At 33.8% G+C, this 16,218-nt stretch overlaps 1 protein-coding gene across 7 annotated transcripts; it reads left to right on the top strand.

Moving 5' to 3' along the window:
• The first annotated feature begins 7,991 nt into the window (after positions 1 to 7,991).
• On the top strand, positions 7,992 to 14,963 carry LOC116142980 (protein ANTI-SILENCING 1-like). 7 transcript variants are annotated; one of them, XM_031428396.1, is made up of 14 exons: positions 7,992 to 8,191; positions 8,608 to 8,696; positions 10,109 to 10,494; positions 10,664 to 10,832; positions 10,999 to 11,178; positions 11,264 to 11,380; positions 11,457 to 11,564; positions 11,648 to 11,866; positions 11,965 to 12,266; positions 12,887 to 12,913; positions 13,465 to 13,557; positions 14,363 to 14,419; positions 14,494 to 14,604; positions 14,831 to 14,963. In XM_031428396.1, exons 3-14 carry the CDS (start codon positions 10,141 to 10,143, stop codon positions 14,861 to 14,863), a joined length of 1,770 nt encoding a protein of 589 aa, XP_031284256.1. In that variant the 5' UTR covers positions 7,992 to 8,191; positions 8,608 to 8,696; positions 10,109 to 10,140; the 3' UTR covers positions 14,864 to 14,963. The 7 variants fall into 7 exon arrangements, with proteins under 7 accessions (XP_031284256.1, XP_031284258.1, XP_031284257.1 ...); XM_031428398.1 differs by having other exon boundaries at positions 11,448 to 11,564; positions 14,518 to 14,604; XM_031428397.1 differs by having other exon boundaries at positions 11,448 to 11,564; positions 14,857 to 14,963.
• The last annotated feature ends 1,255 nt before the right edge of the window (positions 14,964 to 16,218 follow it).

The raw sequence follows: 16,218 nt of genomic DNA, 5'->3' as shown, positions 1-16,218 counted from the left end.
TGAGAGAGAAAGGAGAGTGATGAGCATAAAAAAAAAAAAAAATGGAACTTGTTCCAATTTAATGACCTGATAATTTGATTTATTTGATTGAATGTCAAAGTTGCCGGCCAACACTTTGATGAATGACAAAATGTTTCCAAACTAAGAAGACAATACAACTAATTGATGTGACAAATAAGTAAGTATGGACTTCTAATAATTGAACCCACTGATGACTTCTTGAAGCCCATTAATGTTATTATATAAGTCTCAGTAGACTTTCTGTTTTGCTAATGACTTTCTTGGTCAAATCAATAGGTGCCGTATAGGGCTAGACATGACAATGTGCAGCTTCTTTAAAAAAAAAAAAAAAAAATGGAGATAAATTTAGTGAATCCTATGGTTAAAGCTTTACCTCCAAAGTCAGGTTCTACCGTACTGAAAACATCTTGTGGCTAGGGGTACTTACCTGAGTCCCGGGATTAGCCTCATACTTTTGGGTACGGAGAGATCCGAGGCTTTCACCCAAAAGAAAAAAAAAAAAAAAATCACTACATTTGTTGTCTCCTGTTACCTATCTTGACAAGCAAATATTTTGAAGTTAGATCGAAACAATTGATAAGTTCCAGAGCAGCAATCCGCAATGATGCATCATTCATCCAAATATTTAGTTAATAACAATTCAAATAAATGACAAAACAAATGACACCATAAATTCGGATAACAGGGGCTAACTTTTAAAGTCAAATAATACACCAGAGAAGAAGAAAGAAAAAGAATTACATACTTGTACAGTAAACAGGAAAGAATTGTTTTTTCAAACTGTGAATCCGAATGTCCATCCATGTTGATGTCACTAGTAAGGTTTTAGAAAGGGAAGATAAGCATTTTCAGTCGCGGGATCCTCCCATAGTCCCATTGCAGCTCTTTGCACCAATCCCCTTGTACCTTAATAACAAATTTACATTCCGTTGCGTTGTTGGAATGGAGTGAAAGTTTCTTCACCTTTGCACAATCGTATATAAACATTCCTTCAGATGCCGGAAGGGCAGGGCATTCAAGTGAATGCTAGTCAAATTTGGTAGATCTTCAAATTCAAGATATTGAAGTTTTCCCAAAGGATTCAGATTGTCAATTAACATTTGAGCTTCACTCAATTTTTCAACATTGATGATCTCTTCAATAGCATTGCATCTTGTTATATATGCCGATTTTCTTGAGGGTCGGGGCATGAATAAGCCATGTTGCGTCTCTTAAATTAGAGCAATGGTTCATGCAAAACTTCACGCAGGCTGTGGAAACCATAAAATTCTTTTAGTCATTTTATCAAACATGTTATAGGCTGATCCCAATCTTCACAACCAGATTAGGATCAACCACATATCATCCTCAAAATGCCCACATTTATCAAAATTTCAAAATTTAATTTTATCCAAACAAACACTACAGCTTCAAACCAACATCAACAACCCAGAACAAAGTCTGAGAATCAACAATTTGCCTTCTTCTCCAATCACTTTCCGTCGGAGTTTTTAAAGAAACAAGTAGCAATGGGATGTTCAGAAGAGACTTATAATGTTGGTGGCGTGCTTTAGTAAATCCTAGTACCTTCTTTATGCTGAGGATTTCAACGACTCTTAACCGGAATGTGATTGCCAAACCTTGATTTATTAGCTTCCAGCAAATAGTTTAGTATGGGGTTTATCGTAGAAGTATTGGGTCAGAGCTTTAATTTCGTTTCTGACAAATTCTATTGCTTCTGCAATAATTGGAAAATTTATCAAATTCTAGGCTTCATAAAGAAGAAACCAGTATCTAAATGCGACAATGGAGATCTCAGTTAATTTTTCCAAACTTTGGGGAGACTATAATATTTGAGAATATGGATTCGATTTCTTGTTTTCATTTTGCGAAATTAAAAAAGGAGCTTCGACTTGTTTGTTAATGGCTTAGGAAAAGTATTTACACACAGCATCAATGTTAAAATGCGTATTGACAATCATGAATGGATTTAAAACAGGATAGAAAAGGACTTGATCTTCCCATTGCAGCTCTCTCCACCAATCTTCCTCTCCTAGATGACAATTTTTTATGCTCCTTCGCACTATTATCATCGAGTGGAAGCTTTTTAAGTTTTGGACATCCGATCACTCTAATTCGCCTTAGATGCTCTTCAAATTTGGTGCATTTTGTAATTCAAGAAATTTGAGTTTGATAAACAGGTCTAGATTTCCATCATCCATGGAACTCCACCCAATTTTCCAACACTTACTATTTCTTCCATATCATAGCAATTTGAAATCTCAATTTTCTCCATGTTTGGAGCAAAACTAAGCCATGTCAGGCCCCTCAATTTTAAACACAACCATATTTGTACTTTGTGAACGTTTCGGAAACCATTATGTTACTTATTATTTGTACATACCTTGCCTGGTCAATCTTCAAATCATCCAAATATTTGCAAAAAAAAAAGTTTCCTAAGATGCTTCAAATGAAGGCATAGAAGGTTAGTAACTATTCAACTTATGGTATAATCCAAGTTCAAACATTTAAGATTTCTCAACTTCTGGAGAACCATTTGTAAATGACTAAATCCTAACAAGAAAGACAAACTTATTTTCTTCATCTTTAACCCTTGAAAGCCACCCTTCTACTTGTTCCAACCATTCCATTTGTTGTTGTTCAAAGATTAATTGAGTTAATTATAAAACAAACCAGATGGGTAACATGGATCTGCTCATTCTTATCATCAGGTGATGCCATTTCTAAATTTTTTTTTTTGGTAACTGAAATTTTTAGACTAACTTACATACACTTCAACTAATTCTCGGATTTTATTAAATATTCTACAAATCCAAAGAACAAAATAAACCACAATATTATTGTGATAGGAGATGCCAAAGTTTGAACCAAGCCAACCCTTGGGTTCTAATCTTTCTCTTGTCCTATAGATTGCAGTGCTAGAAAAGTATCATACATGGTCAAAGATATGTCACTATCATGCATACCAATTATTTCTTTTGAAGAGTAAACGACTTTTTCCCACCAGGGTTTGCCTTACTTACACTTTTCTATTTAAAAAGTTTTAAAATACTATTTTTCTACTCAAGTTTATATTTTGTTAATACTAAAAGTTAATTCTAACGGCATAAATTATCTTTGTTACCATCATTTGAATATCTAGTCTCTTATTTATAAAACCCTTCTCACTCGGGTATTTGATTTTTCGTCGATTACCGACCACAACAAAACTATGGTTTCTTGTTCTTAGTCGATTTTCAATTGATTCCGATGACGAATATTCAATCAATCACTATAATTTGATTCACCGACCTCCACTTTATAAAACCTCTCTTGCCTGGTAACTCGTCGAATGCCAGTTGAGAAGGTAAAATGTATTTTAGATATTAATGGAATATAAACTTTGGGTGAGAATGTGACATTTTAAAATTCTTTGGGTGCAAAAATGTCATTAAGACAAGCCTTGGGTGGGAAACGTGTATACTCTTCTTTTAAACCTGATTTTGATTCGCATCTATTCTGTCTTTTGTGCGTGTCAAATCAGTTAAGCTTTTTTTAACCAACTAATATAATTGATGCTTTAAAATTGAGTAGGGGAGCGGGAATCAGTCAATTTAACTGATAATTTCGCGGAAGTTTCTCGTTTTCAAATTTCAACAATATTATTGACCTTGGACCCATTACTTTTCAGTTACTATCCTGATTTCTCAGTACATGTCAAAGATACTCATGACACCAGAAAAGAGTGATCAGTGAATGATAATTTCCCACCAAGGTTCACCTACTTTTATTCAGTTCACCCGTTAAGTTTAACGGAAGAAGGACAAGATAATAAATTCACTAAAAGCCGAAAAACCAACAAACTTAATTGAGGAAGATTAAAACACTTGGGCTCAGATTAGTTCACATATTAGGTTTTCCCAAAAAAGTTAACTTTATTTTACCTATTTTCAAAATAGTTTTCTAAATTATTCAATTCCTTTAATCCCCCTAAATTTATTAATTTAACTAAACAACCCTCAATTTTTTTTCAAAATTGACAAAAACACCCCAGCAACCCAAATTTATCAGATTCCGACCACCACTGTCAGAATCTGACCCAAATATGGTGTAATAGCGCACTACCGACTGAATCTTGCAGGTAGTATGCCGATCTAGCCTTTTTCAGTCATATCGACGTACGACTGGCAATATCGAGTCGGTCATACGCTGATACGGCAACTCCGGCCACCCTCCGGCGGTGGTGGCCGGCTGTTCTTATTTATGAGTGGATTGGGGGGTGTCTTGTTAATTTTGAATATTATATTTAGGGCTGTTTATTAAATAAATAAATATAGGGGGTATTTATGTTAATTTTTAAAATTCTACATCGTAATACCTGCCCAATTTAACATTTTTCAAAAGATTATTCTAAAAACTACCCAATAATGAATCAAACGGAGCCTTGAAATCTCTTTGGAATTTCAACGTCCAATCTAGACATTGAAATTCTGATTACTTTGATAGAAAAACTCAGTTTCTCTTACAAATTCTAGTCCAATTCGAATTTCTTTACATTTTCCAAATAAATTCTCTTTGTACAGGAAACAAATCAAAACTCAGTCATTAGCCTTGTGGTTAGTTCATTGGGTTTATAGGGTGTTCAATAGATTTCGAGAATTAATTAGAGTGCATACAAACTGATCCAGACATCCCGATTAACAAAAAAATAAATAAATAAATAAAAACTTTGTAACTATACAAAAGAATTAACTTTCTTTGTCAAAGAAAACTCTATACTATCGGATTGGATTTTTCTTTTTTTGTCTTTTTTTTGTTTTTTGTGTGTGTTTTTCTAATTTAAGAGGATTGAAAGACGAAAAGAAAGAGAAGATGAAATATATTTTTGTCTTTACAGTGATTATACTATATCAATTAACAGATCTCACCAATGCATCTTAACAATGGGTGAGAAATTGTTTTTCTCAAAGTTTTCGGGTCCAAAAAGGTAGTTACACCAAACCTTGCGTGGAAAATTGTAATTCCCCGACCACAAAGTGCTTAAGTTGTTTGACAAAACAAAATGAGAATTGCTAAGAACACTCCTTTTGACACTTTTTATATACTATCTCATTCTTCTTACAACGTGTATAAAAGATAAAATCACTAATTCTCTTATTATAGTATCAACTTATCAGTTTTTATTTTTTTAATACATGTGTAGTGAATGAGAAAATATAAAAATAAAGTGAAAGTCTTTATGAATCCACTCATCCACTCGTGTTGGGCTAAATTGTATTTGTCCTTTGGTTCATGTTTATTGGATGTGTTTAATTTTTTCTTATTGTGGAATGAGAAAGACACACGAAAGTGTGAAAAAAAAAAAAAAAAAGTAGGTTAAATGTTACCAAAATTAAATGTAACTCAAAATAAATAAATAACTCTGAAGGATGAGGTGTAATAGGATCCGAGATTTAGGAATAAAAATTATGTTTAGAATAATTTTTTATTTTTTTAATGTTTTAATTCAAGTTTTTGTATTCAAATAATATAACACCAACGATTAAATGATCTTATAATCATTTTATTTTCTTAGATAAATTGATTGAGATGACCAGAATAGATAGTTTTAAAGTTGCATTTGCTTGAGGGTAATTCCTTGTTATTCTAGTAATATCATTTTATATTACTATCATTATCATGTTTAGTTGTTAAATAATAAAAATTTTCGATAGTCCTTCAATATCAATAATAACTACTGTAAATTTTATAGGGGTAATATGAATACCATCTCTGTCTCTGGTATTCTAAGATAATCTAATAATTTTAATTTTGTTACAATTTTACTCATAATTACTAATATTATTAATAATATAATATAATAACACTATTAATAATATATAATATAATATAAATTTTGTTACAATTTTACTCATAATTACTAATATTATTAATAATATAATATAATAACACTATTAATAATATATAATATAATATAACACATTTATAATATAATATTATTAATAATTATATTATTATATTACATTATTAAATTAAATATAATAACGATATAATATTAATAATATTATTAAAAAAGAAGGGTAATTAAGTAAAAGACTTCTCCTAGAATTCTTTTGTTCCTTCTAATTGAATATATTAATTATTTATACCCACCAATTTATTTAAATCTTACCAAACATATTTAATATAATATTCCTAGTAATCTTTAAGGTGCGTTTGGTTAAGAAAATGTTGTATTATTGGGAATGTCTAGGAAAATGTATTCAGTTAAGTTGGAATAAATTGGTGGATATGTTATATAAATTATTAAATTACCCTAATTTTTTAAATATTAATATAATATTATTTTTAAATGCTTTTTGAACCCATACATTTGAGATTTTGCTAAAACACCCCAACCATATAAAAGTTTAATTTCTAACAAAATCACCCCTACTCAACTAAGCCATTGCCAGTCGCGATGGCAGTGGTGAAAACGATGCACGACGGTTGGATCTAGTCGGTTGATCCATCCATGGATCTAGTCGAAAACGGCCAGAGAACCTGCCGTAGTTAACAACTAGAGTTCTGATCGTTGATGACCGTAAGTTGGCCATCAACAACGACCAATCTATCTAGTAGTTGTTCGTTGACGACGACTAGAAGATGTAGATTTGGCCGTTTCTGACCATAGATATAGCCATAAACAACCAGATCGACGCACAACTGGTTATATCCGATCGGTGGTGTGCTGTTCTGGTGCCGACATCCAACAATTGGCGGTGGTGGCCGGCCATCGACCATTGCCATGGTAGCCAGATCCGGCCATAAGTCTTGGGTAATTTTTTTCAAGTGTAGGGCTCCGTTTAGTTCCCTTTTGGGAATACTACTATTAGTATTCCCAATAAAGTTAAACAGTAAAATTGTAAAAACTCACAATGTTATTCAATATTATTCAACTTTTTTTAAACCCCTTAAATTTGTTAATTTAATTAAATACCCCTAAATATTTTTTTTAGAAATTATAAAAACACCCCAACAACCCACGTTTATCATATTCCGGCCAGATCTTTGGTCGTAACCAGTCGTCAACGACGACTACGGCCAGATCTGGCCATCAATGGCCAGATCTAGCCATAGATCTGTGGATTTGGCCGGAAAAGGCCATATCGACGCACGACCGACAAGATCCAGCTGGTCATGGGCCGATACGACCACTCCGGCCACCCTCTGGGGATGGTAGTCGGCTGTCCATATTTTTTGGGTGGGTTGGAGGTGTTTTTGTTAACTTTTAAAGTTTTATTATATGAGTGTTTAGTAAATAAATAAATATAGGGAGTATTTTATTAATTTTTAAATTCTATATCATAATACCCGTCCGATTCAACTTTTTTCATAAAACTTTTCTAAAAAGTGTAAAAAAGTGAACCAAACGGAGCCTAGGTGTTCATGAATATTTTTGTAAATTATTTTCAAAATAATAACATTATTATCTAAAAATTTTAATAATTAAAGATAAAATTATAATAAAAATAAGATGATATTACCTTAGTAATGGAGGATTACACCTAGCCAAATGTCCCTTTAAGATAATATATTTTTATTGATATAACAGTTACAATCATACTACATTAGAACCAAACACCCTCTAACAGGTTTGATGGATTATATTTAGGTGATAAATGTATTTTTCATTTTCATCATTGTACTACTCATGCAGAATCGTGTTTTCATTTTCGTCAAACATGCAAATGGCATTTTCAAATTTCAACTTTTAACATAAAGGTTTAATAAAAACAATCCCCTTTAAATATAATTAAACAACAAAATTCTTTTTATAATAATAATAATATTAAATTTTTTATGTTAAAATAAATTATTGAAAGATAATTAGGTAATAATTAAATGATTAACAAGAGCTACAAATAATTAAGTCACCTGATCATATCATAAATTATAATAACAGTAGTATGTTATTTTGAATTTGAAATCATGTAAGTTAAAACACGCAACATTTGCGTCTCTTACTCTCTTCATGTCTTTTCACTTTTCAGTTGTCACTGTCAATCGGTCTGACTGGTAACTATGAACTCCGTTATAAGTGGCGAGCGGTTTTGAGCTCTGATGAGTAGAAATCATTAAAGTCTATTGTGTTCTGTTGAGTCTTTCTTCTTGCTCTCCGTGATCTCATCACTAAAGAAAATATTCTCAGGTATTAAGTCTCCATCTATTCTTTTTCTTCTCAGGACATGCCTGTTCCAACTTTTTGTTTTTTTCACTCTTATTTTGTCTCTGGTTTTGTGTTTCTCTGGTTTGAATGCACTAATCGTTTGAATTCCCGAGAACTAGTACTGTCGTTGTTGCCTTGTTGGTACTCATAATTGTTGGTGACATCACCACCAACATGGAAAAAGGCTAGGAGGATTCAGCCCGTGCCGGTAAGCTTACTAAATTCGGCCAGTAGTAAGCTTACCCGCATGGGCTGATTTGATTTGAAATTTCACGGCGTAGTGGTGTGATAAGCTTTCCTGTGTTTTCACTTTCGAGATCTTTAGGTTGCTTTTTTTCTTTTCCTTTTGATTTTTGTTTGAGCTTTTTTTTTTTTGTTTTTTTCTTTTGAATTTTCAGGTCTTGACTCGTTTTTGATGAATGCTTAAGCATTAGCATCACAGCTGCAGTAAGGTTTGCTTGCCGTAGATCAGTGGCAGAACTACTTGGTATTTTCTTTCTTCCCATCCCTCTGCCCTCAGCTCTTCATTGTTGATGTATATTCTATTGTTCATTTTGTGTTAGACTATTTGACTATGGCTGTTGTTAATTTTGTTCTTCATTCTGATTTTCTTCGATGAGTTATTTGTTGAAAGAAAGGGCACGACGCGTAGGCCAATAATCAAATAGAAAAGTAGAAAAATCATCAGAGTTTTTAAACACAGCTTAGGGGAGAAGTCCAGTCTTTATGGAACATAGCCAAGCGTTGGGCTTTTCTCTGGGCTTCCATTTCCCAAATTCAAGACTTGTAGTTTGTTTTTTCTTCATTCATGATGCAATTGGGAGATGGTGGTGATTCTGTGTCGGGGCTCTTTGCTTGTTGCTGTCTTTGGACTTTATTTTTGGAATGTCTTAATCAGTCGGGGTTTAGATTTCGGTTATTTTTGAATTCCAAACTGTTAATACATGTAACGCTTCAGGCCATTCCTTGTTTCTGTGGACTGTTTGTTTACCCTTTCTTAGATCTTTCTTGAGTGCAGTTATACTTTGTTTCTTGTTAAAAGAAGTTTTGAACTCATATTTCTGTGTATTCAGAAGTGGATTATGATCCTGTCATGTTTGGGCTAATTGATTATCTTTGCCAGAGCCCGCATATCATGTCATTAAAAATGCATTTGACTGTCTCTAGTGTCTTACATGATCAGGATAGAATAGGTGGAAAAAACATACATTTTGGAAAGCTCTGACCCCTCTGAATCGGATAGAAGCTCTCCCTGACCAGGGAAAAACAATCGTTTCCATTTTTTCTGGCTGTTGAATGGTTGCATTTATGGTTTATTAATCTGATTTAGAACAGTGAAGTTCCAAGGGAAGGAAATACCTTGGTAAAATAATAACTAAAGAGAGAAAAGAATAAGAGTTATCATTTACCTGTTTCTCTGTTTCACTGTTTTGCTCATACATAAACAAGCTTCTTCTGTCTTTAGTTGTTACATTAGCCACATGCTTCTCCTGTTTGTTGTTGCTACATGTTTCCACAAAGAAATAAGCTTGTTTCATTGATATGTAGATGATTATTTCATTCTTTCTGAGCTCCTTGTACTGTTGCTGTTGCCATTGTTTGGAGATTTTTATATTTAACCTTCTCTGCAATATACAATCTTGCATGCTTTCTGTTGGTTTAAAAGATTGGATGTGCTATTTGCCATTGATCTCCCTATGAAAATGCTATTCTGTAAAATTAGTTCAGCAGCTCCTTACCAATCGTTCTATCCTTTAGTCGTTCATTTCTCTTAGTTTTCTCTTAAAGTTGATTTGCTAATGGTATAAGCATGTTGTTTACTAAACTAAGTAGTTAAGGTTATATGATAACCTGTCACATATATGTTGATTTGTTCTGACTGATGCTGAAAAATTCCAGGCTGAGTTTTATTACTTGAAGATAGATGCACAATGTCACATCTAAGAGAGGCAAATTGGGAAGGGAATCGTAATATTAAATTGAGCATCAATAAGGGAGTTGGTTGCATGAAGAAAGACTGCTGCTTTTATAAATCCTTTACGTTGAAGGGTGTAAGATACTCTCTATATGATTCTGTTTATGTTTACCAAGAAGATTTCCCTGAGGCGCATATTGGTAAGATTGTGGAAATCTATAAGACCCCAGCCAATGAAACGGGAATGAAGCTTGTATGGTTTTTTCGTCCAAATGAAATATGCAATTTCTTAAACGATTATAAGCCAAGCTGGAAGGAGATATTTTTAGCTTCAGGAGAGGGCAAGGGACTCTCCAATATCAGTCCTTTGGTAAATCCAATTCATTAGCCTTGTTTGATATAGGTTCCTCCTGACAGATTTAGGATAATATATATATTTAACTTGTTATTGTTACAAGGAATTCCGGAACTCCAATAGTTTTAACAGCTGTGACAAACTGTTTTTTAAGTTGCTTGCATTTTCATGTTTCCTATTTCAGGAAGCAGTTATAAGGAAATGCAATGTTCTCTGTGCATCAAATGACTGGAGAAATCCTCAGGCATCTAAACAAGAGTTGAGCAAAGCTGATTACATTTTTAGTCACACTTTTGATGTTGCAAAGCTCAAGATAGAAGAGAGTATCCCTGAAGAAATAGATGGGGTAAAAGGTTAGTTTATTAGTGGATTTCCTCTCATTTTAATGTCATAGGATTCTGTTATATGTATCAATTTCCTTACCTTCAACATTTCTTTATTGATCAAATTTTCTCTTGGGTTGAATGAGCGATTGCTATTAACATTAGTTATGAAGTTCACTAATTTGAATGAATGCAGTCGAGCACTTTTTCAACCCAAAAAAAGATCAAGCACTTGTTAATGCTCATAATTCTGAAGAAAATGTTAGAAAGGGGACTGGAAAATCAAGTTCGTCTTTGAGGTTTGGATTGAAGAAAGTGGTTAGCAGCAGAGTTAAAGTTGGCAGTTCGGGCATCAAACTGAGCCCAGTGGTGAAAGGTGATTTTCTGAAGTGCCTTCTTCACACATATTGCTTCTAGTTTAAACTGATAAAATCAAATTAGCTTGTTATCTAAATTTTCAGGAGCAAAAAAGCCTGCATTTAATATGGATAAGCTAGGGTGTCTTCTGAGGCCTAAATCTACTGCTACAAAGTGTGCAGCAGGAGAGAGATACAAGAAAAATATAGATGAATTAGGAGGTTGGTTTACTTGTTATTCCTAATATATTCAAAGTCAGCACTGGTTCTGCCTCTTAATTTAAAACAGACATTACAGGATGGACTGGAGAATCAAGCTCATCTTCCAGGTTAAGATTGGAGAAAGCAGTCCACAATGCAGTTAAGGATGACAATTGTGGCAATAGAATAAACCCTGTGGTGAAAGGTGATATTTGGGAATGTCTTTCATATGTCTTCCTTGTAAATTTAACTGACTGGATAAAGTTAACTTGTTTCCATCACGTTCAGAATCAAAAAAAGCTGCAGTTCCAGTGGACCAACAAGAGCATTTTCCAAGTGATAAAAGGAAAAAGAATGAAGCACTCATTAGGCCTCTTAAGCCTAAAGCAAGAGTGAAAGAGTGGACTGGAAAATCAATTTTGTGTTCCAGGTTTGAATTGGATAAAGTAGTTGGGCGTGTTGTTAAATTTTCCAGTTCTGGTATCAGAGTGAGCTCAGTGGTGAAAGGTAGTTTCTAAGAATACTTTTCTTTACATGTATAATTCTTAATATAACAGATTATCTGAATTAGTTTTTGTTTCTTACATGTTCATTATCACAAAAAGCTGCACCAAATGTCGATAAACAAAGGCGTTTTTTGAGTTATAATACATCCTTGAGGCCTCAAACATCTGACAATGATGGTACTGTGCCTCAAATTGGCTGCATGCAACTTGAAAATGAGGCTAAAATGAGACGTTCCGAGGATATTATACAACGAAGTGCATCCGATATCCCTTTGAAAAAGAGGAGGCTTCTGCAGTATAAGGAAAGCAAATATTTGGATGCACCAACTGCCCAACATGTCCAGACCAGGGGAGCCAAAACTGAGAGCCTAACTGTGGAGGTTACAAGAAGACCAGATTCTGTAAGATTTTGCAACTTGGATTTACTTTCTTTTCCCACAATCTTTTTTTTTTTCTTTCTAAAATGATTCAGATTACCTAACAGTGGCAACTGATACACATTTATCTAAGGGACAATAAATTGATACTTCTTTTATGTTGCTAAAGTTTTGTACGTCAATTGAAACCTTTCAGTTACTCTGTGATGGATTGGAATGATCATCTTTAATGTGAACTTTTGTATTTACATCCATTAATAAGGTTTCAAGTATGTCTATGTGTTCACTGTGATCAGTTAAGTCCTGATATAATTTGACTGCTATTTTATACAGTTGATGAATCACTCTCTCTTATTTTTATGAAGTTGGGCATACGTTAATATCACTTACGGATAGAATATTTAGCATATCAATGCATTGAAAGTTGTATTAATTTTTTTGTCTTTTTGTACATAAAGTGCATTAAAATAAATAAATATTTTGTTTGTTAGTGATCATTTTTCTAGTCATGAGTCGTCAGAAATGAAACAGTATTTTAAGAGACTTGTTTGTGAGCATTCATGCATTAAAAATATAAAATTTTATTTCCAAGTTTCTTTTGTGACTTTGAATGTTCTAATATATTCTATTTTTATTTTTTGCAGTACAGAAGAAGTTGGTTCAAGGAACTAGTGAGTTGTCTTTCCTCTACACATTACCATGAACTAATAGTTTTATGTTTGATTGTTCTCGCACATCTAAAATGGGGTTTCCTCCTCCTAGAAGTGTCTTTTGTTGCAGAAAATAGAAAGTACCAAATGCTTATAAACATAATTAAAATTTGATGAACTGAAAGAACAGGATAAAACCAGAATTCAATAAACGCACTTTGAGAATGATGTTAAACAGATAGTTGATCATGCATGAAACCTATTACAACTTGGTCTATTATTTGATGTGAACAAGAACATTTCACTGAAAAAGAGAGGCATACATTTTGTGTTTTCAACCTTAATCCATTGTGAACCTTAAATTGACTATCACAACAATTTTTCCTTGTTGCTGGAATTTCTAAATTTACTTACAGTGTTCACCTTGGTTTTCTTTTGATGATGATTTAGAATCTAATAGCTTAACACATCTTTAATCTCAAAAAAATGGTTAAACTCAAAATTCACTGAATCTATACTGTTATTTTTTTAATTATTATCTCATGTCACTCATTATCATCACTTTTTATCAGCCTTGGGAGAAAAGTCTACAAAGAGCAGATGAAGTAGGCTCCCTTGAATGCCTTGAAAATCTGGATCGGTCCTATATATCATCCAAAGTAGAGGTATTTGATATTTCTCCTTGCTAATGGCTCTTTGTTCAGTTAAAAAAATAAAAATTTCATTTCTGTATGTGGATGTGGTTCATGTTACCATCATTTTATCATATTCTGTTGAGCTTGGAAGATTTTTCAAGTTTCAGGCATGTACTTCTCACAAACCTGTGAATTTGATATTGTGTTTGATTTTACTTTAAGATGTGGTAACTCATATCCTCATATCCTTGTTTGTTGTGCATTTTTCAGTGGGTTGCATGAAGTGTTTATTTCGAAACAAAGTATGCAGCATGATGTACACAATATGTAGTGACTATGTGATAATGATTTTGTACAGAGTCCAAACATGGAGCTAGAGTGGCCAATTGCCTTGCAATAGAAAATAACCATATATCCATGCTATTTTCTAAAAAATATTTTTTAACTTCTGCACCATTAAAATAATACACGATGAATGGCTAAAGATAAATATGGCATGCTAAAATTTACAATAATCATATATCTATGTTATAACATAAACTTTTTGTATGTGTAGAATTATTTGCACTGTTTTAAAACCTGGTCCGGTCCGGCCGGTTTAATTGGTTGGACTGGAAACCGGTCACTGAGTCGGGCCGGTCAGAGTAAAAAACCAGGGGTAAGAGTTCATCCAGTTTGACCCACGGTTGGACCGGGGTTACTGTAGCAAACCATTGGTCCAACCGGCTTTAACCCAAAACCGGGTGAACTCTTATGCCCCTTCCCCATTTCTAAATTATAATTTTCTAAATCCCTTTACCATTTTCAATCGACAATCTAACCCCCTCTCATCTAGTGTTGCCTTCTTGATCGACCACCGCCGCCGGGAGCTTTGCAGTCGCCGTTCGACGAGGTACCCATCTCATTTCACCTTCACCTCATCTCATCTCACCTTGCTTTCATTGAGTTTTTGGCTCTCTAATTTAGGTTTCATTATCTGTTAAAGTGAAGAAGAGGAACATTACAAGAAAATCTCTACTAGAGTCTAGAATCAGAACAACCAATCTGAGTGAATCTTCGATTCTGCTGTCTCGACAGGTAAAACATCACTTATTGTTATTTTATTCCTATATAATTGGATGCTGGATTGGTTTGATGATAATTCGATTTGATGGGTGATTTTAGTTTTTAGTAAGGTAAAGTTTGGTTGTTTATATTTGCTAACACGTCATTGGTTTAGATTGTAGTTGCATAGCATCCGTTTGTTTGCAATTCTGTGAAATAGAATTGATCTTTTTGATAATTTGGTTTCTTAATTTTCCAGTTTGTTTGCAATTCCGTGAAATACAGGCTCTAATCTAATGTGGGTTTCTAGACATGTAAAGATATATGGTGATATAATGGCGACGAGTACACATGGAAGATTTTGTGAAGATGATAGCTGTTTTGTTGAAGAACTGGAGCTTCCTGAATCAAAGCCACGAGTAGCCAGTAGCCACATATGAATCCTACCATAACCCGAAAGCTATTAATCCTTAAATCTTTTAGATTCTTCCCTTACCTCAACCTCTCCTAAAATAATGCCGTCCATTTAGACATACTTAGTATGTTTCTCCATAGTTTATTAGTTTCTGGAACAGGATTGTGTTACTTTGGATTTCAATTCTATTTCTTTATCCTTTCTTTTTCAACAAACTTATACTTAGTATGTTTCTCCATAGTTTATGTGAATCTCAATCTCTCAAAGTTTCTTTCTTCACGGGGATTAATGTTCAAGTAATCAATGTAAAGTAGAGAAATTGAGGGTCCATTAATTACAGATATAGCACTCTTTTTAATTTCTTATAATTCGTATTATTCTTAATTTAGAAAATTGTTGGGGAGCTACCTTGGTCAAACTTTTCTGATACAAATACAATCAGTCCAGGACCAGAAAGTTCTATTGGTTATTTTTTATATTATTATTTTAGACTGTGGAACTCTCATTTTTGGAAATTGTTTGAGCTTTTTTGTTTTCTATTTATGATAGTTTCCCACATTGTTTTAAAACTTGACCCGTCTTGGTCGGCTGGATTGGGACTTGGCCGGTGAGCCGAGTTGGGAGAGTCTAAAAACCGATGGGCATTCTCCTAGATTCACTTGGGGTTGGACCTGTGGTATTGTAGCAACTTATTGGTCTTATCGGTTTATGGAAAAAATCGGGTGAACCGGACACCAAAAAACGACAACTTTCAGTCGGCTTTTGGTAGGCAAACATGAGGGGGTTTTGAAGGGTGGATCACAGTGAGTCTAGAGGTGGTGTTTGATTAAGTTTTAGTCATTGGAATTGCTAGAATTTGGCCAAGAAACGGTAGAACCTTAACTTTTGATTGTTAGCGATTGGTAGGTGGAATTGCCTAGGAACTTTGGGGGTTTTGTAGGGGAGTAGCCGATGAGTCTATGGGTGGTGGTGGTGGTTGGAGTTGTCGTAGCCCAAAACGGTCGGAATTTGGCAAAAGCACAGGCAAAAAAACATGTTTTCCATCATCGACAATTGGTGAGTGGAATGGCTTTGGAACTTTGGGGGCTTTGTAGGGGAGTTTAAGGGTGGTGGCAGTTGGAGTTGTCGTTGCTCAAAACAATTGGAATCTGGCAAAGGATAGTCAGAAAAACATGTTTTTCGTCTCTGATGATCGGCAAGTGATGAGAAGGGATAAAGGATATGGTTTTGAA

The sequence above is a fragment of the Pistacia vera genome, unplaced genomic scaffold (genome assembly GCF_008641045.1).
Source record: "Pistacia vera cultivar Batoury unplaced genomic scaffold, PisVer_v2 Contig423, whole genome shotgun sequence".
NCBI classification, from domain to species: domain Eukaryota; kingdom Viridiplantae; phylum Streptophyta; class Magnoliopsida; order Sapindales; family Anacardiaceae; genus Pistacia; species Pistacia vera.
Note: the sequence above shows the minus strand (reverse complement) of the source record. Positions and strands in the feature narration are given on the sequence as shown.